The 27,730-nt window shown below is 39.6% G+C and overlaps 1 protein-coding gene across 10 annotated transcripts in view; it reads left to right on the top strand.

Annotated features, from left to right (window-relative positions):
* GPD2 (glycerol-3-phosphate dehydrogenase 2) overlaps positions 1-27,730 on the top strand; it is a 200,401-nt gene that overhangs the window by 76,534 nt on the left and 96,137 nt on the right. For 8 of the 10 annotated variants that reach the window (XR_002173826.3, XM_073807699.1, XM_073807700.1 and 5 more), the window contains one exon: positions 25,627-25,736. Coding sequence is in view for 8 of the 10 variants with exons in the window: in XM_073807699.1 (XP_073663800.1) it covers positions 25,635-25,736 (102 nt within the window). In the remaining 2 variants the exon portion in view is untranslated. Of the gene's footprint in view, positions 1-23,358; positions 23,379-25,160; positions 25,327-25,626; positions 25,737-27,730 lie in introns of those variants that run through there. The other 2 variants (XM_073807702.1, XM_019922788.3) reach the window with 2 other exon arrangements.

Raw genomic sequence — 27,730 nt, 5'->3', positions numbered from 1 at the left:
CTCTGTGGTCACATTGCCTTCTTCTCTTCTGTGTGTGTCAAATCTCCCTTTTGCTTCCCTCTTATAAAGATACATGTGATTGCATTTGGGGCTCACTCTGATAATTCAGGGTAATCTCTCCACTCAAGATCCGTTATTTCATCACATTTGCAAAGTCTTTTTTTTTTGGTTGTTGTTATGTAAGATAACACTCATGGGTACCAGGATTTAGGATGTGGATATCTTTACACTGCCACTACTCAACCTACCATAGTGTCCAAGAGAATCTTTAAAAAGTAGGCAAGGGCCAGATCCTATAGAGCTGTACAAGCCAGGATAAGGCATTTAGATTTCTTTCTGAGGTTATATAAGCCTTTGGAGGATTATGTGCTGGTAAATGACTTTTTTTTTTCCATTATGTCTTTCCAAGAAGAAAAATTAAGTTGAAATTAATTAATTAAAATTTTAAATTAATAGTTCCCTAGCAAGAATGTATTCCTTAAATATAAAAACTAAGATTTTGTTGGGTAGAGACGAGCTTTGGAGGACCACAGCTCATTATAATATGTAAGATTTTTCACCGTTCTGCCCCAAGAACCAACTTTGCCCCCTTGTGAGTGTTGCTGTTCCCATTGAGCCTGTGTGCTATCAAAGGCTGATCTGGCTACACAAAGTGGACTGGATTGTGGTAAGTGGGGGAGGGAAGATTGGATGCAGGACTCCTGTTAAGAGTCTATTTTAGTTGCCCAACTAGAATTATACTTGTATGGACGAGCAGGTGTTAAAGATGGAAAGAAGTGGATGGATTTAGGACTTGTTTTTGCAACCAAGTGAGTTGACTGAACTTTCTGATAGATTAATTCTCTGGGGAGAGGAAACAAGAATTGAGACAAAGGCTTACACTTTTTACTTGAGCAGCTGGGCCATAAACTGAGAAGAGGAGAATTGGGAGAGAAGCAATTCACGTACCTGAAGGAAGATGTAAAATGTTCTGTTTTGGCTGTGCTAAGTTTGAGGTGCTTCTTAGACATTCCTTTGGAGATGTCAGTTAGGCAATTGGATAAATGGAGTCTGGAGATTCTGGGAGGGGTTTTGGCTGAAGATATGGAGCTAGAAGTTATCTGCATATAGTTGTATTTGATACCAGATGGAATTACCTATGGAGAGTGTGGAGATAGAGAAGTGGGCCATTGGAGCACTGTATTATGCAGAAGAGAAGAAGGAGTTGCCAGTGGGGTAGGAGGGAAACCAGGAGGGTGTGGTATCCCTGAAGTTAAGAATTCAAAGTGTTTTTAAAAGGAGACATTAAAATGTTTTTAAAAGCTTATTGGGTTGAGTTGTGGAAGTAGAGACAGTGCTTAGAGACAACTCTTTCAAGTAATGGTGTCATGAAGAGAAGCTGAGAAATGGAAAAGTTCCTGGAAGAAGTTCCTGGTTAAGGGAGGGTTCCTTAGAACCAGAGAATAATAGAATGAGTTTAAGTAGAGAGGAAATGATAGAATGATTAACTAGAGAGGAAAAACTGATGACGGCAGCAGAGAGTGATGGATAACTGTTGGAGTACAGTTCTTGAAGAGGCAAGAAGGGAGATTTAGGGACAGATGAAGAGGTTGGTCTTCACTAGGATCAGGAACATTTCATTCAAAGTAAAGGAAGCTCTGCAGACAGAATGCTCTACAGAGCTGACAGGTCATGGTTTGGGTGGTGGGAAGATAGAGTTCTTATCTCATGGCCCTCCTTTCCCAATGACGTGTGATGATGTTGGGGTAGGATGGGGTGAAACAGGTTTGGGAAAAGAGGAGATTTGAATTGGCTATTTTGAAACACCCTGGAAAATATAATAGGATTGCTGGTCAATGTGGATTGCCCATTAGAGACTTGTAGCCATGAATTTAATTGAGGCTAGTTGTGGATGTGGTTCTTTCTTCAGGCAGTTTCTTTAGCTGTTTAGGTAGAGGTGTGGAGCAGGCAGATAGCTGGGCTTAATCAACTTGAGTATTTTCCAGGTAAGTAAGAAGCAGGAAGAGAGGACCAAGGGCGTTAAGGGTGATTTTGCAAAGCAGAGTTTTACAGTGATGGACCTTGACCACAAGCTGGACAAAAAGGAAAGTGCATGTGTAACTGATAGTGTGGAAATTGCCAATGGATTGGGAAACCAGATAATGCCAAGAAGATGCTGGAATGGAAATACCAGAGTAGATGAGCTGGAAAAAGAGAAGGTGTTGTTCACGTGTAAGATGCTTGAAGCTGAAGTCTCAGAGCTGGTGCAAGTAATCATAATGCTAAAGCAGAGGTTATGACAATGAGAGCAGGCGGCTGCGGCAGGGCCAAAGAGAAGACCGTCAGAGGCGAGGTGCTTTAGGAACGGGGGCCTCCATGTGGATGTAGAAGAAGCAGAAGTGAAGACAGTTATGAGTTTGGAAAGGGAAACAGCCAGGTGCTTAGATCATCAGCGAGTGAGAGGAAACAGCAGTAGATGGGTAGGTGACAGCAAGAAGGGGTGATGGGTGGTAAGTATAATGACATGAACTTCAAAACAGGTAAGATTTTTGACAAACAACCCAATCCAAAAATGAGCAGAAGACCTAAATAGACATTTCTCCAGAGAAGACATACAGATGGCCAAGAAGCCCATGAAAAGCTGCTCAACATCACTAGTTATTAGAGAAATGCAAATCAAAACTACAGTGAAGTATCACCTCCCACCAGTTAGAATGGGCATCATCAGAATATCTACAAACAACAAATGCTGGAGAAGGTGTGGAGAAAAGGGAACCCTCTTGCACTGTTGGTGGGAATGTAAATTGATACAGCCACTATGGAGAACAGTATGGAGGTTCCTTAAAAAACTAAAAATAGAATTACCATATGACCCAGCAATCCCACTACTGGGCATATACCCAGAGAAAACCATAATTCAAAAAGACACGTGCACCCCAATGTTCATTGCAGCACTGTTTACAATAGCTAGGTCATGGAAGCAACCTAAATGCCCATCGACAGACAAATGGATAAAGAAGATGTGGTACTTACATACAATGGAGTATTATGCAGCCACAAAAAAGAATGAAATTGGGTCATTTGTTGAGACGTGGATGGATCTAGAGACTGTCATACAGAGTGAAGTAAGTCAGAAAGAGAAAAACAAATATCGTATATTAATGCATGTATGTGGAACCTAGAAAAATGGTACAGATGAGCCAGTTTGCAGGGCAGAAATTGAGACACAGATGTAGAGAACACCAAGGGAGGAAAGCAGCGGGGGTGGTGGTGGTGGTGGTGTGATGAATTGGGAGATTGGGATTGACATGTATACACTGTGTATAAAATTGATGACTAATAAGAACCTGCTGTATAAAAAAAAATAAAATAAAATTCAAAAATTCAAAAAAAAAAAAAAACAGGTAAGATTTTTGAAAGAGGATAGAGGAGAAATTGGAAGGTGAAATGGTGAGACACTTAATGATCTCCAGGCTGGGGGATTTGCAGAATAGAAGCAGGCGTTTAACTGAAAGTACTTACAACTAAAATGGAGTGGGTACTGCAGATACAGATCTTTAGTCTGGGGTGGGGTCCTGGAGCCTTTTGTGAAGCTAGACATTAACTCTTTAATCACTTAATCATAGGAAGGTCCTAGGAAAGGGGCTAGTTATCACCTGGTTCAGAGATGTTTTGATATTTTAGCAACTGGTACAGCCATCCCTGTTTATCCTGGCTAAACGCTGGACTTAAATATGAGAGTATAAACAACCTCCCTTTAATGGGGTGCTGTGAAAACAGTGTAGGTAGGCTTCAGCCTTCAAAATTCAGATGAAATCTTGCTTTCTCCATGTTTTCAGGGTATTGCCTGAGGAAAGGAACGTCTAGAGAAGAAAAGGATAGCTTTTGAGTTCTAGAGGGCTCAACTGGGAAGGAGAGAGGTCTGAGAAGGTGAGAAATGGGGCAGGTTGGGCTTCTGGTGATGACTGAGGTAGAGAGGATTGTGCAGCATGCTAGGATTAGTCCTGTGATGCCCTGCGGGGAGCTGGTTGCAGACTTCTGGCAGCTCCTGTTGATGTGGTGGCCAAGGGTGAGCAAAAGCCTCCTCAGGATACCTGTAGCCCTAGGGCATCTCCTGATGGCTTGGTGGCCAACTGGAGTGTAAAGGCCTCCTTGGGGACTGCTCTCAAGTGGCCAGGAGCGCCAGGTGCTCTGAGGGCCTCTTTCTCAGCCAAAATGGTGGTGCAACCCCTGGGGGAGGTGCTCTCTCCCGTTTGGCAGAAGCTAAGGAGTGCTGCTTCTGGGGACCATAATCAGAGTCAAACGTGTTTAGACTGTGTGCTCTCCATTCTTGTTACTGTCATTGGCTTAGTATATGGACGCTTAGGAGTTTGGGCTGGGATGTTTACAACCAGTCTCCTGATTTCCCTTCTCCCAGATGCGTGTGCTTTTAATATCTCCCAGCACTGCTTCTGGTAGTGGGAAGTGGGGAGGATGGTCTTTAAATTCAAATGTGTCTATCCATCCTACTAGGAGTGTTGTGAGGATTAATATAACGTGTATCAACCGACTAGCACGGTCCTTGTAACACAGCGTGTAGCCAACAAATATGCTTAAAAGCTTTCTTTGGTGATCCATTGCTTACTGGAGAAAGACCAAAATCCTTTGATTGGCACCTAAGATCTCCAGAGATTTTACCCTTGCTTGCCTGTTCAGCCTCCTCACCTCTCACTTACAACTATTGCATACCATCCTGCTCTCTTGACATACATATTACACCCCCTTGTTCTTGAAAATGCAATATTCATTCATACAGTCGTGTTTTTGCTCATGTTCACTTGGAACTGTTGAACCTTCAACATTTGATTAATTATTGCTTTCTCTACAAATCTGCCCTGATGATGTTTCCTACCTCCCCTTAATTACCCCCATGGGTAATTACTCCCTTAGCCCCTAGTCCAAGCCTTATTTGTATTACTCATATTTGTTTTAGAATCTTCTTCTCCAAGTTGTGACTTCCTTAAAGACAGAAACTATAAATTATTCACATTTGTTTACTCACAGTCTTAACACAGTAGGTGCTGAATGAATATGTTGAATAAAGGAAAACTCAATACATATCTAAGTTTACATATTGCCTCTCTGTTATAAAATATAAACTATATTTTGTGTACCATCTTTTTCCTTTTCTTTTTTGCGGTACGCGGGCCTCTCACTGTTGTGGCCTCTACCGTTGCGGAGCACAGGCTCAGGACGCGCAGGCTCAGCGGCCATGGCTCACGGGCCCAGCCGCTCCACGGCATGTGGGATCTTCCCGGACTGGGGCACGAACCCGTGTCCCCTGCATCGGCAGGCGGACTCTCAACCACTGCGCCACCAGGGAAGCCCCCATCTTTTTCTTTAATAGTGGAGGCAAATTTTCTGACGAAGCAGAGGACGAAGCAGAGGAAAATTGGTGACCATGTAGTTAATGGGTAGGCAGACTTAGTCCTGTGTTCTTTTTCTTTTACCGAGTGACTTTTATTTGAGTTATCCAGTGATTTTGTTCACCATCGTCATTGCTTTATGTTGAGTTGTAATCATTAACTTTTGCAGTTATACACCCAAAGAACCTCAGACAAATGTGGGTTTCTGGTGTTGGTTCGGTATGCTTGACCGGGTGGTTTCCAGTGCCCGCTTACAATTGCAGGTTTGGAGTCTTTGAGAACCTTGGTCAAGATGTTCAATTCCTTTTAGGTCTCTTCAGACCTTGGTTCCCTTGATCCTATGAACTGATTAATTATATTTAACAAAGAATTGAGAGCTTCCCAGGTGGCGCAGTGGTTGAGAATCTGCCTGCCATTGTAGGGGACACGGGTTCGAGCCCTGGTCTGGGAAGATCCCACATACCGTGGAGCAACTAGGCCCGTGAGCCACAACTACTGAGCCTGCACGTCTGGAGCCTGTGCTCCGCAACAAGAGAGGCCGCAATAGTGAGAGGCCTGCGCACCGCAATGAAGAGTGGCCCCCGCTTGCCGAAACTAGAGAAAGCCCTCGCACAGAAACGGAGACCCAACACAGCAAAAATAAATTAATTAATTAATGAACTCCTACCCCAACATCTTCTAAAAAAAAAAAAAAAAATTGAGATAATGTAAATCAGACATCAGCAATCAGAATCCAGTCAGAAAAGGGTGGGAAGAGCAAATGTGAGATGAGGTGGCAGGAGTGAGTCACTTCTTGTTGTCAGTGGACTAAGAGTGGCAGTCAGAGGGCAAAGGTGGGTTGAGGGGTGATGGACATGTCTGTGGGGAGCGGGCGGGATTGTGTGGACATGGGTAAAGGTGGTTTGGAGGATACAATAGACTGTTGGCTAGTGGTTGGCATGCACTGAATGAACGGCCAAACAAGACTCTTTGGGCACTTAAATGACTCTTGTTCCTAGGTTCTTGCTATGTAGTTAGTCAGAGTCATGGTGTATGTTTTTACATCTTGGGATAAGGGCATGATCCTAAGAAGGGACACATTCTTGAGAAATATCTCAGTTTCTTTAAAAATACATTGACTCATATAGAGTTGACTGTTTTGGTAGCATTTTGTTTTTATATTAGTATTTTTTTTCCAAGGTAGAGGGTGTTCAAGGTTTGTGATAGAGCCAGAAAGCAATTCCTCACCCTCTCTGAACTAACAATAAATACCAGGAAATATTCTGAATAGAGGGCAAAAAACCACTCTTATGGGTCAAAGTTTTCCCAGTGACTTGGGTTAACTCAGGACACAAACCTTACATCAAGCCTCTTACAGAGACGGTTTTAAATCCACTGACTAATTGAGCTACTGGAGATAGACTGTAAACATTGGATTCCATGCTCTCAGAGTCTAACCTGAAGCGAAAGAGCCTGCTGCGTCCTGTGACCTCTGGAACAGCTAACCTGTGGCTTGGAGTCAGATCTGCCTTAGATGCTGGGCTTTACAGGGTTTTTATTTATTTTATTATTATTATTTTTTAAAGAAGATGTTGGGGGTAGGAGTTTATTAATTAATTTATTTATTTTTGCTGCGTTGGGTCTTCGTTTCTGTGCGAGGGCTTTCTCTAGTTGCGGCGAGTGGGGGTCACTCTTCATTGCGGTGCTCGGACCTCTCACTGTCGTGGCCTCTCTTGTTGCGGAGCACAAGCTCCAGACACACAGGCTCAGTAGTTGTGGCTCACGGGCCTAGTTGCTCCGCGGCACGTGGGATCCTCCCAGACCAGGGCTCGAACCCGTGTCCCCTGCATTAGCAGGCAGATTCTCAACCACTGCGCCACCAGGGAAGCCCAGGGTTTTTATTTTTGATAGAACGCTCCACAAATAATGGTATCCGTTCTGTGGAAAAGAATGTTTATTTGGGGGAGAGATGCTAGAGAAATGCTGGAGAGACCTGCCTGCTATTTTTTTTCCAAGGGAAATGACTGACAGGATTCATTTCCCCAACCTGGGAGTCTTAAGTGCACTTGCTTGGTCAGAGCCAAGTGCTGCTTGGGCTAAAGCTAGGTTACGGCTGCCTTTGTTCTCTCTAACCACAATCTGTATCGCCCTGTTCAGCACTGCATGTGTGGGGACCCATTGCAGGTTACGTATGAGTAATGGGAGTTGTTGACAGCAGATATACTTCTACACTTCACCTACATTATCTCAAATTTTCAACGTAAGTTGCGAAACAGATGAGGTTTTATGCATGAGAAGACGAAAGCTCACAGTCAGTCACACAGCTAGTAAGTGACTGAGTTGGAATTCAATCCAGGTGGGGTCTCTGATGACCTCTACACTGGCTACCTCCTGCAGAGAATGTTCTATTGACCGGTCAGTGGTGTGGTTTGAATATGCCAAGGACAGCACCCTATGACAGAAGGATCCCAGTTATGCCTAGGGGAGTAGCTGTGTTCCTGTGTGTAAGCTCTGAATTGTCATGGGGCAGGGAAGGGAGAGCGTGTTGGCCTCCGTCTAGGATGGTCTGTGCTTTCTCCGTGTACCTGTGGCTTCCTTCAGGGCTGGCACCGTGGAGGGGTCCCCTGGGTGTGTTGTTGGCTGAAGAGTTTCTATGTTTATGGAGTTGAATCCTGGGGAACACTAAATGCCAGTAAGTTCGATCAGGTTTGCAGTCACTGGTTTGATTAGTTGTTGGGATTTCTGATGTTATGTTAAACTTTAAATCCCTGAGACGATGTAATCTGAAATAACTAGAAATTCAAGACTAGTTTAGGGGTAGCTTAACTCAGGCTTAAATAGTTATTGTGTCAGATGCTCAAGGCAAATTCATCCCAGTTAGGGTAGAGACTGTTCTTCAGAATAAGGTAGATAATTCTGTGACATTTTCTAGTTCTTCTTCCAAGAGTCCTAATAAATTCTAAAGGCAAAATACCCTTTTCCTTCTCTGTGTGGGTCTTTTACTCTATCTAGTTCATTAAAGATGAGAAAAGTTGTGTAACAGGAAAATCACTCAAGTAGTGGTCAAATGATATGGGATTTAGTCAAATGTCAGCCATCTATCTGCACTGTGCTCTTTAGAGCTCTTTTTTTTCTCTCTCTCTCTCTTCTCTCACTCACACATACACGCACATAGATTGGTTTTTTCTTATTACAAGAATAACATGTGATCATTTTAGAAATTTAAAAAGATACACACAAGGAAGATAATAAAAATGACTTTCAACCCTACTATTCAAAGATGAGATTTTAAATATTTTGGGGTATGTCCTTCTAGCCTTTGTGTGTGTGTGTGTGTGTGTGTGTGTGTGTGTGTGTGTGTCTGTGTATGCACATATACTTTAAAACAGAAACACACACAGATACTATTTTATCTACTTTTGTTCTCTTCATAATTAATTTTCTATTGCCCATTACCCCATCTCTATCCAGAGTGTAATTAACCCAGAAAGAATTAATTCCTAAGCAGTCAAGAAATTCTAGAATGTGTAACTTACTTAAGGCTGTCCGCTTATTTCTAGATATTTATAATTATTACCAGCATAAAAATGTTGCTTTTTCAAGTCAGAGTTGGGTAAGAGGATGGCAGTCATTTTGGCCTGGTGAGTGACCTACCCTTGTGGTCCAGTTTGGATGGGAAAAATGGCAGGAGACTCTGGAGAGCAGAGAGCCAAGATTATGGGGTCTAGCAATGCATGAAAAAGGAAATGTCTAGATGATCTCAATCTTTTATGTGAGGAATCTGAAGTCCAGAAAACTCAGGTGGCTTTGTTGAGGCTGAGATTGTCGCAGGGTGGGGGTCTGGCTCCGGTTGCTGACTGCCTGTCTGTGATCGCTGCAGAGCCTCAAGATACAGCCTGAAAAACAAACCGTGCTCTTGCTGCTGCCAAACTAATGACCAAGGAAGTAGGCACAAGTGCACTGGGTGAGGTCATGTCTGAAGGTCGCTGCGTGGATGTTGGAACCTGGCATTTTGACAGGAGTCCTATTAGAAATACCATTTTGGAAGTCATTTTTTAAGTGCTGACGGCCTCGTGGTAAAATCACAGGCTCAACTATGGGCTAAATTTTTTGGATTAACTTTGGGTTTCACTTAACATTATCTCAGAATTTATGGTTGAAAAGAGGCTGTTGAGTATAAATTGCTAATGTGCTCTGCTGATTTCCACCAGCTATGTGATTTGACTGACAACAGTGCGAGCCTAGCCCACTGGGGTCTGGTGAATTACATCTGCTCAGCCAGAGTGTTCCTTGAGCTGGAATTGAAATGCATGGCCCTTTAGTTTCCGATGTGATGCCAACACTCAGGCAATTGACTTTTGCTCTTCAGTCTCCAGCAGGGGGAAAATTATGAAATAAAATAGGGAGAGGCTAGGCATCCTCAAGATTCAAACCCATAAATATAAATAACTGTAATTAATCATATGCAGTCCCTCTTGTCTATTACCTCTATACTCAGTGTGTCAGTAAGTTTCACACAGCTCTTTAGCGCCCTGCCTGTGTGGTTGGTGGGGAATGTTCTGAGTGCCTCAGCTTGTTGAGATGTGACCTAGGGTTCTTTTCCAATATGAGTTCAAAATCAGTTCAAGATATCATGAGTTGCTGGGGGGGGGGGGGGAAGTCACCTGCAACATACCCTAGCCCAAGGGGGAATAGAAGTATAAGAAAGACCTCTGCTGTTGGCATTTGAGAGGCTCTCTCAGTTGACACTCTGTTACCAGCTTGTTAGACTGAATGGGCTGGAACAGTCTTTCAAGTGTGTAAGTTCAGCAGACATTTATATTCAAGATTATTTCTGAAGTGTTTGTTTTCCTATTACAGAATCCTATTTTTGACTGTGGTTTACATTTTTTTACTATTTTCTCATATGATTTATTAACTCTTCCTCTCTCTCTCCCCATTACATCCTTTTTTCATACTTTCATCTACTCATTGTGAACAGGGCTAATGGCGTCCTTAAGAAAAAGCAACTGCTTTTACTCTTATTTCCTTGGAAAGCGTCCTCTACGCTGTAGCTAGGGTCGATCTTCTTTCCTCCCTCCCTCTGTATAAATTCCATTGCATCATCGCACTGATTAGGACCTTCCACTGATTTTCTATCTCTATCTTGTCAGAATAAACACCTTGCTAGAAGGAAGTCATACGTGACTTGGCACATGTCTGGCTCTCTGACCTGATCTGGAACCCACTGCCCACATGATTCACTGTGCTGCCCCTACAGTGTCCAGTGGAGGCCAGGCGTACACCTGCTGTGTGTCTTTGTATGCCTGTCCCCTCTGTGTAAAAGGCCCTTCTCTTAGATCCCTGTGTGGCTGGCTTTTCCTCCTCAATTACATTTGTGCCAAATAACCTGCCTGGACTTTCTATCTAAAGTAGATCCCTCCTGCCCCCAGTCACTCTCCAACCTAATTTTGTTCTTAGTAGCACTTGTCAGTTTCAAAGTACTCAATTTTTAAATTTGTTTATAGGTTTATTTTTTGTTTCCCCCAATCCATGAGAGCAGAGAACTTGCCAGCCCCTAGAACAATGCTGAGGATATAGCAGACATTCAGTCAATCCGAGTTGAATCTGTGTTGTAGGAATGAACGCTCCTCTTTTCATCTTCCTTAGTTGAGTAGTTCCTTCAGTGATACTTCCCTGAGTTTTGTTGAACTGTTGCTTTCATTATTTTCTTAGAGTGTACAATTTTAATCTCTCCCTCACCAATGGTAAGTGCATTTTTCATAAACCAGTTTCCAACAATGAATTTTGAAGTTTTTTAAGAGTGGCAGATAGCTTCTTTTTTGGCCCATTTATCTGTAATATTTTCCTTAAATCCAAGAGAGCACAGAAAAAAGGTTCTAGTTGTTTCTAGAGCAGAAGCATACAGCTTTGCCATATTTTTTTCATATATGTAATGTGAATTTGTTCAGATGAGGCAGAAATGAAATAAGAATTTTCTTTTTCTTATCTTGGACTATGTGCTTGTATCTGGCTTGAAATTCTTAATCTTCATCGGAGACCTGTGTAGTTTGTTTCATCCACGCTGTGTACCATAAACTTCTGGTAAGACATCTGGGAAGATCCACTGACCTAGAACAAAGGAAGGAAGGGGGAAAAAGGCCCTTGAATAAATACAGCCAGAATGTTGAAAATCCAAAAGCTAGAATGCTAATGAGTTGCTCCTTTTGCCTTGCTCAGAGTTATTTGTTTTTGGGTTTTTTTGCGGTACGCGGGCCTCTCACTGTTGTGGCCTCTCCCGTTGCGGAGGCTCTGGACGCGCAGGCTCAGTGGCCATGGCTCACAGGCCCAGCCGCTCCGCGGCATGTGGGATCTTCCCGGGCCGGGGCACGAACCCGTGTCCTCTGCATCGGCAGATGGACTCTCAACCACTGCGCCACTAGGGAAACCCTGTTTATTTGTGTTTTAAACACAGTTTTAGCTAAGTTGGCTCTCACTTTTCTGACCACAGTGGTAACAAGTTAGAAGTGATCTGGAGAGCCCAAAGATCAAAAGGGAAATTTACCATCAGCCCGATAGTTTGAAGAACCAGGAAAACTTTATAAAGCAGATACAGGAAGAATTCAAATGGGAACAGTGTGGTTTGGAGCCACTGAGTAAAGAGGTAATAGTATTCAACTGTTCCTGAGGACATTACCCTAGCCGCATAGTCTAATGTATATAAGGATGGCTCCAAGTCATCAATAATTGAATTCCTGGTTAATATTTTTGAGAAGACAAAGTGTGATTTGTACTTTTGAAATATTTAAATTCAAAATAGTTTAGACTTTTAAAAAAAACCTATAAACTCCATTCAAATGTAAGCTCTTAGAAGGCAGGGATTTTTGTTATGTTTGTTCTCAGTTGTATGTTTAGTGCCTGGCATATGTTAAATGATTAGTAAGTAATTATTGAATGAAAGAATGAATGCAAGCCTTAATCATCCAACATTGCTAAATAAATAGGATATTAAGGTAATACCAAGCTTAGTGCAGAAGGTTTTTTTTTCCCCCTGCACCTATTGAATGAAGAAAAACCGTAAAATAATACAAACTTAAAGTTAAAATAGATCTGGACATTTTCAAAGATGCTTCATTTATAGGTGGAGTGAAGATCAGCAAATTCAAATGATTTGCCTGAAATCACAAAGCAAGTTAGTAGTATAGATGGAATTACAAGGCGAGTCTCCTTAATCTCTCCTTCTAGAATACCCACGGGTGATTTTCTTTTTTAATATGGTATTTCAAGAATTAAAAGAATAGAGAGGTTTTTGGTGTGTGTGTACTTTGTTTGGGGGGTGACAGTTTTAGCAAGAATATTGAGTAGAACCCTTGATCTGTGCATGCTATTTCAATTTTAGACCGTCAGATGCTAGGGTATTAGCTGTGTCATGTCGGTACACAGTATCTCATGCACAGTGACTAGACTTGTTTATAGTCTAGTACTTGAAAGCTTTCCACTTAGGGTGTGTGCCCGTCCTTTTAAAGAAGAAAAGAAAAATCTAAAAAGGAGAGGCTTGGAGAGGATGCCTCATTCAAGTGGGGAGAATAAGATCTTATGACCAAGACTGTTCAGCCAAGATGACTGAGATGGAAATACAGCTTTGTTTATTACTTTTGCATAGGCGAAGACCCTACTATCTTTTCTTCTCCTTTCTGAGGGGCCAGGGAATGGAGCATTTACCAACTGTTGTATGATATGTATTCCATAATTTTGAAAGAAAGTTTTGTTAGAAATATGAATTACTGCAGTCTTTCTCTCCTGTTGTTTGATTCTTACTTCCTTAAGGGTGAGACATTTTTAGGGAGTGTCATCACTAAGCTAAATAATATAAAATATGATTATTTTGTTGTAGTACATCTTAGATTTTCTTTGCATCTATGCTTTTTGTGTGTAATTTGACCCTTTGTTGATAGTTAGATTTATACATGCAATGGATTATTAGATATGTAGGGGAGTGAATTTTAAATGCAAATTTCAGCAGGCTGTAGGGGGAAAGTGGTTACAGGATGTAAAAAGTGGTTAGCTTTATTTCCTGGGGATCTTCTCCAGCTCAAGGAAGCAGAATAAATGGTCTCCCCACCCCATATACTTTTTGGTCTCTGTTATAACTCCCAACGATGTCTTATGCATTAATAGAGCTGTAATAGAGCTGTAATTAAATTTAGAACTTTTTTATTTACAATGTAAGTAAATTAAATTAACTGAAATTATTGTGCTATAACTAATTATCATAAAAATTATATCATAGTTTTTTATGAGCCCAGATTTCATAAACTATCTTCAACAAGTATTTCCTAAAATGCATTTTTAATGACATATATAATGCAATTGCTACTGGAACTTTTGAAAGAATTGGTACATTTTCCTTGTATTTGGTGATAAAAATAACGAGTAAAGCTGAGTTAACTCAATTGGCATCAGCATTTTGAAGCAAAAAAAAAAAAAAGCCAGTTTTTCAAAGTTTTGTTTGTGCTTATAACATTCTAAGGCAGATTCTCAAACCTACATCTGTGCTATTCAAAAAAAAAGAGATTTTGGAAAAATGATCTTTTCTCTTTAAGATTTTTTTGAGCCTTAAAAAATAATTCCTATATTTAGTAGATAGTTTTTCTTAATTCATAATGCCATATTTCTTAAAAATATACGATATTGGATAACAACAAAACAGATCTCTGATTAAGATCCAGGCAAATAGAAGCTTAATTATCTTAAACACTTCCTTTTCTGAACATGCTAAATTCATTGAAATTTTCTTAGGGTATATTTCTTTTGACTAAAGTTCATTATCATCTATATGTGTTAAAAACCTTTTCATTTGATTCACAGTGCCTGCGCACTATTTTATAGCACCCAAACCCTTTTTATATAATGAAGTAGATGTTTTCTTATGGAACATTTTAGGATGTGTAGTCAACAGCCATGATTGTTATTACTTTATAAGGGTTTGTTATGTTTATAATAAATCCGGAGGAGAGGCTTCATATATTTTAGTGTAAAGGCAGATATTTTGAGCTCTGTTATTTGATTTGCAGTTTATTCTATAACAAAGTAAAGGGTTTTATCTTGTCTTAATTACTGAAGTAGACTCTATAACAGAATGTCAAATCTAAAAAAAGGGGGTTTATGCTGCTAGAAGAATGTGAGCCATTTTCCTAACCCAACAATAGGGTTAGTAAAGGGGCAGGAAGACTGCAAGAAGCCCAGGACTGGGACTTCCCTGATGGCGCAGTGGTTAAGAATCTGCCTGCCAATGCAGGGGACATGGGTTCAATCCCTGGTCCCGGAAGATCTCACATGCCGCGGAACAACTAAACCTGTGCGCCACAACTACTGAACCTGCGCTGTAGAGCCTGCGAGCCACAGCTACTGAGCCTGTGTGCCACAACTACTGAAGCCCGCGTGCCTAGAGCCTGTGCTTTGCAACAGGCGAAGCCCGCGCACCACAACGAAGGGTGGCCTCCGCTCGCCACAACTAGAGAAAGCAAAGAAGACCCAACGCAGCCAAAAAAAAAAAAAAAAAAAAATCACGGCACTAGTGTGGTCTGTTTGCCTAAAGAATTATTTTTGTGTGTGATTCACTGGTAACATTTCTTCTTCTTCAAGACAGAATTAAAGCTTTTTTCATTGTCTGCTGTATTCTTTTTAAGTGAGGCATTTCTTATTAGTTGATACATAAATGCAAGTTTATTATTTCATAGTTGGCATGCTATCCACTCAATTCCTTAACTTGACTTGTGTCTTTATAAGGGGTGGGCATTTTGGGGAAGGAATGCTCCAGAATTTCTCTTATAAGGGGCATTTTATTTTATGCCTCTCAGGATTACCTTAAATTACATATGGTAAACAAGGAAGGCAGACATACATTTTTATGGAAAATCACTGATAGGATTTTACAACTTTAAACAAAAACCCATTAACATATCTAAGATGATAGAGAATATATATTAATTTCAGTTTTAAAATGATTTTAAAATGGAATACAAGTTCACCTGCATGAACTAATTATAGTTCTTCATGATTTTTAATAGCAATTCTATGGAGAGCAAATACAGTGGAAATCATTCCATTATGAATTAAACTATGATCATTTGCATTTAATGAATATAAATCTATTATTAGTTGAGATGGGCTTCATTGATTTCTTGTAATTCTAGAGTGAGCCTTATGAAAATAAGAGAAAAGGGTCAAATCTGGGACTTTATAGTATTGGTATGCATTTTAGAAATGGCAGAAAACATAAATACATAATACGGAAGTTACCTTGGCAACCCTATGTATTTTTTTAAAATTGAGTCTTACATAATAAATGACAGTTAGAGTGTGAGCATGTATCCTCTTGTTCCTCTGGGACCTTCTTCCCTTTTGATATGTTTTCATTTTGGAGGACTTTGTGAAGTAAATGCTTTAATTGGTTGTGGCATTGCATATTAAATTAAAAAAAAAATTACACCAAAAGAATTCATGTGATAATGTTTGAGTTGAATTTTTATAAACAGAGGCTTCTAACTGGCTCATTTTAAATGGTTGACTTTATTTTCTCCTCTTTTTTTTGGGGGGGGTGCCTTGTGCTTACATTTCTTAAAGTCTGATTTGAACCTCTGAAACCAGCGCAGCCCTTTTCTGTGCCAACTCCTTCTGTCAAGCTTCCAGGCGCCTGCTGTCCTTTGAGCCTGAGGGATGGTCCTGGGCTAACCTCTCTCTCCATCATCTGTAGCTGTGTGTTGTGTTTGTTCTAAAATGATATAATTGACCTAAAGGTGCCCCAGAGTGACTAGTAGGAATCATTTCCAAACTACCTTCTGGCTTGAAGCTATGTGGACCAATACAAATATAGTGTTTGTCTTCTTTCATTTTTCTCTTTGTTGCCCGAGTCTGTCTCTTTTGTCTTTCTTAAAGTGCTCTCCAGTCATTGAGATTTTTTTTTCTATCTTTTGGGTTGGGCCCTTCAGGCAAGGGATTTCCTGGGGAAATTGATTGGAAATGGAACCCTTCCCTAAAGCAGTGTGGCTTTTGGATAGGGTGTGGAAGACAGGGACCAAGCTAGGGTTTGGATGCTGTGCTAGCCATGTGTGATTACGTTGCTGAGCTTCCTCATCAACCACAGGCCAAAATTTGGGGCATCCAGAGTCTGCAGACTCATTACATTTATAAGTTTTGTGCTGACTTTTACATGGTCCTTTCATTTATCTTGTTTTTCAGGAGAATGCTTTTCTCAATGATTTCAGAAAAATCTTTTTGTTTGTCCTTTGATATCCTGTTCAGTGTATGTAATTTTTACAACTGTAGGCTGTAAATTGTTATCATTGTTATTATGGTGTTTGTGGCTTAGGGAAAAAATATATATGTATGTATGTATGTGTGTATATATATATATATATATATATATATATATATGCACACAACAGAGGAAGGCCTAGGGAAGGTGAAGACACTTTTAAGCGTCTCCTGTGTTTTCAGGATTTGATACATTCAGTTATTTCCATGGGGATAATCTTTTGTGGATGACTCTTAGGTCCATTTTTTATCGGGACTTGGTCTAAATCCTTTTCAAAAATGTTTAAAGCAACTGAAAAAAAGAATGATTCAATTTCAGTTTATGGACTAGGGCTCCTCTCTGTTTGCAGAGAACAGGCTGACGGGCCTCTGATGTTGACTGTTTTGTTCATTTATGTCTGACAGCTTTCAAAAAGCATGCTTGAGGGCTCACTCTGTGTTTCTGTAGGGATCACATGCTGCTGTGTAAGATGTATGTGTGCAGAAGTTCCTCTCTGCTTGGCTGGAGAGGATGCGTTTGTAGGCAGAGCGCTAATCATTCTCCCCTCTATAAAGTCAACCTCGGGGAAAGAGGCAGTAGTACTTGGTGTGCTTTGATCGGTACTTGTTTGTGTAAGCACGTGATCAGGCTTAGGCTCGGTGTGCCTAAACTGTGATGTTCTTTCTTATAGGAAAGTATGCATAACATTTGCTATCACATCAATTGGAAGAATAAAGGGTTTGCTTTGTTGAAACATGCCTAGTTCAAAGCACCCCCAAAACCTTGACTTTTATAGTTAAAACTAGTTGGGTGGGAAGGTGCTTTTGCGTTCACTCCCTGTTCTTCCATTTTGCTGTGAACTTGCTGTCAAGTTCCATGACTTTCTGGGTAGGACTTCCTCTGATGAGGCCCTGCACCCTTATTTAGTAAGATTCATGCAACTTTCTCCCTTAAGTCACTGAATTTGTGTGCAGGTGGATCTTGAGGCCCTGCGCTCTGACTTGTGCCATCTGTGGGTTTGACGGAGTGTCATGACTCAAAATAGATGAGGGGGAGGCTTTCCATGCACAGCCACAAGGGGGGTGGCTGCACAACTGAAGCGTAAGGAGTGTCTTCCTACCTTTGGACCTGCATCTGCTTAGGTAAAGGGCTGAGTGAAGTAGCACATGCTACATCTAGGTTACATTCTGGGAGTTTTATGTTTTAAATGCCTTGTTCATCTTGGGTTCTCAGTGTAGGTGATCAGAGGGTCATGGAATGCCTTTATATCTTGCTAGAGAACACATGTTCCAGGGACAAGGCTTGTGGTTGAAATGACTCTTCTGAAAATTATCTTTGAGCTATCCTCCTTCCTCCCCAGCACCCACACTGATAATTCTTGTGAGGGATGGAAAGAAATATGTTTGCATCTGTGCTGGCATAAGACTCAAAACCCTGAGAAGTCTCAATTTTTCTTCAATTAATGGAGAGCCTGGAGGTTAAAATGGAAATAGCTGATTCTATGCAAGAGATCAGGGGATAGGAGAGTTTTTGTAGAAGTGAAGGGATCCTTCCACAGAGGAGTGATAAATCTCTTTGGATAGATTTTTATTTCTGTTGAATTAAGAGAGAAGCTAGGACTGCAAGACAGGGAGAGGAGTTTGAGGACTCTATTTTGAGAATTCCGGGGCCAGGAAGTGTGCTTTTGTTCTGGAATAAATTTGCTTATGAGTAGTTGCCAAGGGGAACCCCAGCCGTTTCCAGTGGGTGGTTATTTCTTGTTTTAAATTCTCAAGTGTGTGGTTAAGTCATCTAAATGCATGATTTAACTGTTAGCGTAGCCTTACCAATGAGTAGGAGGACGGCAGAAGTGGTGAGCGCTCAGGAACTATTTAAGATAGGGTCTGAACAGTTGTCTTCATTGTCGAAGTCACTCTATCTATAATGAGAGTCCTAAAAGGACAGCCAAGAATCCTGTGGAGCCAGATAAGTTGCAGGATTAGCTAGAAGCATGGGTCAGCAAACTTTGAGAAGTGGCAAGTCCAGTTTTTGTTTTGCTGGCAGTAAGTACATTTTACTGTGAGCAGGTACATCTGTCAGTTTTAGGCAGAAAATTCCTCACACCATAGCTTTAGCTATGACGACTCTTGTGAGTTTAAGACCCTCCTATCTATATGTTTGCTGTTTTCTCTCTGTAGGTGTTCTGTCAAGATCTTAAATATTTTTGCTTCCAAATGAACTCCTCTCCTCCCTTAAACTTGCTTCTCTTTCTGATTCTTAATGTTGTAATGTTGGGGCAAATCCCCAGTTACCCAGGCTAAAGCCCCTTATGACGTTCAGTCTCTTCCTGTTTCCTTCTGTAATCACTTGTCAGATTCTGTAATGGTCTCTAATTGAGTGCTGTCATTAGAGATTTCTGCAAAGCATCAGTGTCTGCATTAGTACTTTTCAGTGTTGTCCTAAACCAGGCTTTCGTCTTCTCATGTGGGGACTCTTTTATTGCCTTCCAGTTGGTCCCTCAGTCTTCATCATAAGCTTCAACACCAAAACCTACTTGAACATTCTTCATAAGTCATGAGATGAAGCAGCTTGTTTCTTTCATCTGGAATCTCAGCTCTCATGGCCAACAGAATATCATAGAAAAATATCTTATTTCACATGTACAGAATGTTCTTATCTCTTGCCCTGGACTTCTTTTTAAACCTCATTTTCAAATGAACATCGTCTCCTGCCAAACCAGATAACAACTTGCATGCCTCCTGAACATTACCATGATGTTCTCTTTCTCCTCCAAATCTTTCTCAATCCAGACCTGCCCGTACTCACTCCCCTCCAAATCCTTTTTTCTTCAAGAGGCTTTTCAAGTATCCTGTCTTCTGAAACCTTCTTTAATCATTTAGTGAGAATTAATCTCTTTTCACTGCAATGATATAGTACCTTGTTTTCTATCAGAGCATGTATGTGCATCTATGTTTGTGTGTATGTTGTTGTTTTTTTTCTTATTTTGTCATTACCGTGCATTTAGAGCATACAGGATGAGCTGAAGCATAAATTCACTGTGCCATCTTGACTGGATAGTCACCGATTTTTTTTTTTCTATTTGATATTGACATGGTTTAGTAAATAATGTAATTTAACAGCCTGCTTTATTTATAAACCCTTCCAGCCCTTCCACTCATTTTGAGGGAACCCAAGTCACAGAAATTCAGGTGAAGTATAATCACTGTCCATTTAGTGATTCCTTTCTTTCTTTGAGGGCATGATAACTCAGTGCTTGAGTTAGAATAGAACAAAGGAGAAATAGCATCTTAGTTTTATTCTGCGCTATATCTTCTGGTTGATGAAAATGGTTATCAGAGAGTGCTTTACCGTGATTCCCTATCTCCACTTTGAGCTATTTCTTTCTTTTGGCTGTAATTTAAATGTTTTTTTTTCTTCCAGGTTTATTGAGATAAAATTGACACGTAACATTGTATTAGTTTAAGACATAAAACAATGATTATATAACATTATAATGATTATATAACATAAAACATAATGATTATATAACATATATAACATTATATATGTGTGTATATATATATATATAAAATGAAATGATTATCATAGTAAGTTTAGTTAACATCCATCACCTCACATAGTTATGATTTCTTTTCCTTGTGATGAGCAATTTGAAGATGTCTTCTCTTAGCAACTGCTGTACATTACATCCCCAGAACTTATTTATCTTATAACTGAAAGTTTGTACATTCTGACCACCTTCACCCATTTCTCTCACCTCCCACCCCCTGTCTCTGGCAACCACCAATTTCTTCTCTGTTTCTGTGAGTTGGGGTTTTTTAGATTCTACATGTAAGTAAGATCATACTGTATTTGTCTTTCCCTGTGTGTCTTATTTCACTTAGCATAATGCCCTCAAGTTTCATCCATATTATTGCAAATAGCAGGGTTTCCTTCTTTTTTCATGGTTGAATAATATTCCTCTGTGTGTGTGTGTATGTGTTGGGGTGTGTGTGTATCACATTTTCTTTATCAATTCATCCATTGATGGACACCTAGGTTGTTTCCATGTCTTGGCTATTACAAATAATGCTGGAATGAACATGGGGGTACAGATAGTTCCTTGAGATAGTGATCTTGTTTCTTTTGTATATACACCCGGAAGTGGAATTGCTGGATTATATGGTGGTTCTATTTTTAATTTTTTGAGGAACCTCCATACTGTTTTCACATAGTGGCTACATTAATTACATCCCCATCAACAGTGCAAAAGGGTTCCCTTTTCTCTACATCCTTGCCAACACTTACCTCACTTTGTGTGCATGTGTGTGTGTGAGGTGGTATCTCATTGTGATTTTGATGTGCATTTCCCTGATGATTATTGATGTTGAGCACCTTTTCATGTACCTATTGGCTATTTGTATGTCTTCTTTGTAAAAATGTCTACTTAGTCATTCTGCCTGTTTTTAAATTGAATTTTTTTTTGCTATTGAGTTGTATGAATTCTTTATATATTTTGGATATTAACCCTTTATTAAATATATGTTTTGCAAATATTTTATTCCATTCATTAGGTTGCCTTTTCATTTTGTTAATGGTTTTCTTTGCTGTACAGAAGCTTTTTAGTTTGATGTAGTGCCACTCATTTTTTTTTTTTTTTTGCTTTTGTTGTCTTTGCTTTTAGTATCAAATTAAAAAAAAAAATCATCGCCAAGACCAATGTTAAGGTGCTTACCCTCTATGCTTTATTCTAGGAGTTTTATGGTTTCAGGTCTTAACATTTAAGTCTTCAATCCATTTTAAGTTGATTTTTTTGTATGGTGTAAGAAAGTGGTCTAGTTTCATTCTTTTGCATGTGGCTGGTCCAGTTTTCTCATCACCGTTTATTGAAGAGACTGTCATTTTTCCAGTGTATATTGTTGGCTCCTTTGTTGAAAATTAATTGACCATGTATGCATGGGTTTATTTCTGGGCTCTCTATTCTGTTCTATTTATCTATGTATCTGTGTTTATGGCAGTATCATATTGTTTTAATTATGATAGCTTTGTAATATAGTTTGAAGTCAGGAATTGAGATGCCTCCAGCTTTGTTCTTCTTTCTCAAGATTGCTTTGGCTATTCAGGGTCTTCTGTCTGTCAGAGTATTAGTAACATTCAGTGTAGCACAACTAGTTATAAGACAGTTATAAGACAGACTTTGATATTTAATCCTCCAAATTGATTGCAAACCCCTTGAGAGCAGTTGATAAACTCACAGATATATTTAGTTGACTAACTTTGTTTAAGGTTTTATTTAGTTGCCTGTTGTTCTCCTTGCAAGAATTAGAGGGCTGGCATTGGTCTGTGCAAATGCAGGAGCCAGTCCTGAGTCAATGTATACGTGATTTATTCACAGGCTATTTAACATAGACATCAGGCTATGATAACTAAGCTAATTTTACTTTTAGTTGATTTTTCTACCTCCGGTTTCCTTTTCTACCTCTGGTTTTCTATTCTACCTCTGACTTTCTCATACTTTTAGTTGCAAAAGGTAAAGATTTATTGACATTTTTATTCCCAGTCTTTGCTAACTTCCTGGTTGCAGCTTTTATGTAGAAGGAAGCAATCTTTTCCTCTTTGTCATCATTGTGAAAACTTTTTTCCTTATAATGGAATGTAAGTGGGTATAAGTAGTTCACAGCACATAGTTTAACGTTAATCTGGTTTTACATTTCTTTCTGTCAACATTAGAACAAAGTTTTTACATCATCTGGCAGAAGGTTACTAGCAGATATTTTGTCAGAGTCTTCCTCATTGCCTTAGAGAAACCTAATGCCAAGGGACTGTACACTTTGGGTGACTGCTTGTGAATAGGGCTTTCTTTTGGGAGTAATAGCAAAATATGGTGTGGCTCTTGGGGAGAGGTTGGCTTTTCAGAGCAAAGGCAGGGCAGAACCACCTCGTGATTAGGAGCAAAGACTAAGCTGTGGCTTTGTCACTTACTAGGGAATGACCTAGGACAAATCCCCTACTCTCTTTGAACTGCAAGTGCCTCTTTTATGAAATTAGGATGTTGTGAGGGTGATATGAGCTGATATATATAAAGAATTAAAAGCATGGTACCCATTACCTAGCAAATAACTCAATAAATGGCAACTATTGTCATTATAACATTAATGATGATGATGATCATTATCATCATCATCTCGGGAGAGTCAGGTGAAGCCGACTGATTCTGTGCTTTTGTAAGAGTGATTTATTCGTTACAACCAGCTAGATTATCTTGTGGATAAATTTGATCACAATAGAAATAATAATATTTAAGCGTAGGTTATTTTATGAAAATACTGAAAAAAGAAACTTTATTATAGCCAATATTATCAATAACTCTGCAAAATAATATGTCAATGCAGTTCTTCCATAGTATTTGTGGCTCATTGAGAAAATCCATGAAGATATCCTCCTTAGCAAGTTTTGGTTTCAGGAAAATCAAATTGAGGCAATATAATAAGGTGAGCAGGGAATGTAGGGAGCTACACAATTGGAAAAACTAGCTCCAAACTTAACTGGCTGAATGAACACCTCTGCTGAGACACTTTATGACTGTGTTGTATGACATCCCTCAGTTAGCTATACTGATGTGTGGTGTCCTTTGTGAGGTCATCAATGACATCAACAAGACAGAAGCAATGATACTGAGCTAAAGTCAACCACCTACAAAACTCACATCCAAGGGATTGCCAGGCTACCATCTATTTGGGGTGGGCACAGGCATTGTTCAGGTAATTAGAACTAGGTCTCTATTCTCCGTCTCTAATTGTCAGGGAAGCCCAGTTAGCCAGGGGATAGCATGCTGTCTCCGGGCTGCTAGGGTTTCTGTTGTGCGATAGGCACCCATATGAACGTTTATAGCAGTACTAGGAATGGTGATGCTGAGCTCTGACAAAGGGGTGCCTTCCAAGTTGGCTCAATTGCGGTTTTCACCATCAGAACAATCGTGGACGTTAGGTTTTTCTTAGGGTTGACTGAATGATGAATGGAAGCCCCAGCCAACATACACCAACTCTTTTGCATAACTTGGGAGAGAGGGGATGGTTGATTCAGAGAAGGGATGGGAAAGAAGAGACCTCCAGCAGTAAAGAACATACGCATGTGAAATATTTTTCTGGTGAGAATCTTAAAAATAAAGATGAGTCTTAGAATTTAGGAGTTTGTCAGAAAAGAATGAGATCAGAAGAAAAATAAAATTTTAAGAAATGCCAGCTTTTATTTTAGTATATAATTTATAGTATTCCAAAATGGATTTTCTGTAGAGTGAGAGTTACCAACTGCACTTGAAATTCTTTGATTTAGGATAGTTATGCTAATAGATTCTATTCAGTCAACATGAACTCAAACTTTTTTTTTTTAATATATAAATTTATTTATTTATTTTTGGCTGTGTTGGGTCTGCATTGCTGCACGTGGGCTTCCTCTAGTTATGGCGAGTGGGGGCTACTTTTCGTTGCGGTGCGCAGGCATCTCACTGCGGTGGCTTCTCTTGTTGCGGAGCACGGGCTCTAGGTGCGCGGGCTTCAGTAGTTGCGGCACAGGGGCTCAGTAGTTATGGCTCGCGGGCTCTAGAGGGCAGGCTCAGTAGTTGTGGCACACAGGCTGAGTTGCTCCACGGCATGTGGGATCTTCCCAGACCAGGGATCGAACCCGTGTCCCTTGCATTGGCAGGTGGATTCTTAACTACTGTGCAACCAGGGAAGTCCCTGAACTCAAACATTTTTAACTGTATCATAATTTACGTTGAGATACTATATGTTTTTTACTATCCTAGGTTAAAATTGACTTCATATTAAATAATTTGAGTTGTGAGATATCTGTAAAGCATAAGGTATGTTGTCCAAACAGGTCAGAACTCCACCCATTCAGGAAAGTAGGGTAGTGGCTTCCCTGTAACACATGGGTGTGCCAGCTGCTTTTGTAAGTGAAAGACTTAGGCAGGTCAAATTGCTAAATATCAACTCTAAGTTAGAATTGTTTTTAGGTGATCACACAGTGTTATCGTTTTTTTGTTTTTTTGTTTTTGTTTATCAGAATAAAAGGGAGTAAGATGTTTTTCGTTGGAATTTTTATTTTTTATTTATTTTATTTTATTTATTTTGGCTTCTGAAAAAGTTAGACTATTTAAGTCCTCAAAAAAAAAAAATTAAGAAATTGCATCAATCCAATAGTGGAATTTTTTTTTTTAACAAGTGAGAAGAAAGAAAGTCAAGAGCTAACACAGTACAAGACTTTATTTAGAAATATACAGTGAGCACGAAGGAGTGCTTGATCTGGGTTTCCCCTTGAAATTTTGGTGCCATGCAACTCTGGCTAGAAGAAACCTTTTTTTTTTTTTTTTAAGTTCCCTTAATGAAAGGAATGATAGCAGTGTTATATCTGTCATTTTGTAGAAGGATCATGGCATGGTTTTCTTTTACTTTTTATCTGTAAAGTGTAGACTCTTCCAGGGATAGAGATGTAAATGTGTTGGCTTTTGGTTTTAGCGAGAGCTTCTTTCTGAAGGGGAAAACTCAGGAAGGGAGTTGTTACCAGAGTGGAATTCAACACTTGCCAGAGAACCCAAGGCAGGCATGAGGTTCATTGTCCTGTTGAGTGACAGAAGACTTCCACCAGTTCTTTTTGTGGAGGGGATTAGTGGTGGAACAAATTTGCAAGTACAGCATGCAGTTTTGTCAGGTACACATTTCTTTTCACCGCTCTCTTGACTTTATACCATGTAAATAACCTCAGTTGTCTCTGAATTTTTCTTTCTTTAATTCCTATTGGATGGTCATTTTATAAAGTCAGTTTCTTGGTTTTTTTGTGTATTGTTTTTGAATTGTGGTATACAAATTGGTATGTTAACAAATTCCTTATTGTGTGTTTTCTTTTCTAGTTTAACATAATTTCATAATCTAGGCAGTCTCTTTTTGTTATTGGATTATTGTGTGATAAAAATCCCAAATAACTTTTTTGTTTCTTTTTTTGTCTCTGTAGGCTAAGAAATGGCATTTCAAAAGGCAGTGAAAGGGACTATTCTTGTTGGAGGAGGTGCTCTTGCAACTGTTCTAGGCCTTTCTCAGTTTGCTCATTACAAAAGGAAGCAAGTAAGTAACTGTACATGTATTGATTATAATATGAAACAAATCTGTTAAAGAACTGTGTATGGGGCGTGTGTAGGCTAATGGTATTGTTTAAAAATTACTGTCTCAGCTTGATCTGAAAAAGACACTAATTTAGAATACTGCCTTAATGATCCTTGAGAACTGTGTATATCTCATTTTTTAAAAAGTAAATTTCTTTGTCAGAAAGCATTATATTATTTGGCCTCTGTTTTGGCTCTTTGGTTTTAAAAGACTGCTTCATTTCAGAGTGCCAGGGTTTATTCATTTATACTTTCCTTGTCTAATTCATCCAAATGTCTGGATACCTTCTATGCTCCTGCCAAGAGTTTGTCTTATTAGAAGGCAGGCAGCTGAGAAAGGAAATGGAAAAGAAGGAACCTATACAAAAGGCTCAACTCGGAATCTTGGGTTTATTTCTGAAAGGTTTAGTTACTTATGTAGTATTATTACTTTATATTGGGTAAATTTTTTAGTGGGAGAAAGCTATGAAAATGAGATTGGTATGAAGTTTCCAAATAATTTAAAGTGTTCAGTTTATTTTCATTTTGTTTTTTTTTTCCCCTTTGCACTACAACTATGCCTTCCCATAGTTCAAATTGATGCCAGGAAATAACTTTGGTGAATGGTTTTGTTCTTTTCAGGCTTGAAATACTAACCTCAGTAGTTAGTATTAATCTCCTGTTCCCCCTTCCCTATGTCATTAGGGCATTTTGTGATACCAGTTGGTTGGTGCATTCCCAATTCAAAGATGGAGGTGAAGGAATTTGGGAAGCTATTTGTAGCTGGGCTGTCTATGAACTACTCACATCCTACATTTTTGTGAGAACCTTTAAGCCCTGCCTGGGCTGTCTTGTACATGTTGTTTCTGTTTCTTTGTGCTACATGGTGGTGGAGCCAGCCACGTTGCTTGGAGTCCCATGTCCTGAATGGGAAATAGCACGTTAAAAACACATATTAAGAAGAATCAATTTGCTGGCTTATAAATAAAAAAGAAGCTAATTTCTAGTGCTACCTCCTAAAGATGGACGATATTGAACAGGTTGTGCTTGTTTTTTTCATTCTTAACTGTGAGCACATTACTCTTAAGGTTTCCCTAGGTATACATGTTGCAGGTATTACTGACTTGCTATTGAAGCTCATTCTCACCTGCTGAACATGTTTGATGCACTATTTCTTTTAAAATGTTTCCTTGGTTCCTTAAAAGTAAGTGTGAAAAGATGTTGGTTTTGCTCAGGCTATTTTAGAAGTGCAGTTCTGTTGGGGACATGGACTTTAACAGATTAGATTACTTCTGCCATCTTTTACCAGTGGTATCTGAAACGATATTGGATAGTGCCAGTGCCAAAGGTCACGATGTCTAGTATGGTAAGTTGTTGCTAAATCTGTACATGGTTCATGTCTGTTAACAACAGTAAGCATGTTCTATTTCCGAGTTTATAACTTAACTTTGTACCTAGGGAATACTGTTTCAGAAATATATTTTGTTGCCGTTGTTGTTTGACTTCTCTTCTTCTTCACAGAATAGAATAAGCAGTTGATACTGCCTCCCATCCATCAAGTTAGGGGTTAATTTTAGTCAGTAAAATCAAGCAAGATGAAGGTCTGTTGATTCCTGGGACATTTTGTCATTTTCTCCTTCCTAAGTTAGACATCCTGACCACCCTAATAGCCAAACGAAACAGATACCAGCAGTTTCAAGTCATTTATAATTGTAATCCGACAAGTTCTTTTGAGAAAAATCACCATAGGCATATTCAATCAATGAGTTGCATAAGACATATGCCCAAGTGCGTGTATTCTTTTTGCAGTGATTCCTGTCCCTTTAAGCCACTGCCGTGAGCGTATCTTGGGTAGCAGTTTTGGATGTAACCATAGGGATTGGCAAAAAAAGAGAGGGGTGTGTGAGGAGGGGGGAGGAGACCATCTCAGTTGAGCCATTGACATAAAATGACCACAGGCCTCAGCTGTCCTCTCTC

The sequence above is a fragment of the Tursiops truncatus genome, chromosome 7 (assembly GCF_011762595.2).
Source record: "Tursiops truncatus isolate mTurTru1 chromosome 7, mTurTru1.mat.Y, whole genome shotgun sequence".
NCBI classification, from domain to species: domain Eukaryota; kingdom Metazoa; phylum Chordata; class Mammalia; order Artiodactyla; family Delphinidae; genus Tursiops; species Tursiops truncatus.
Note: the sequence above shows the minus strand (reverse complement) of the source record. Positions and strands in the feature narration are given on the sequence as shown.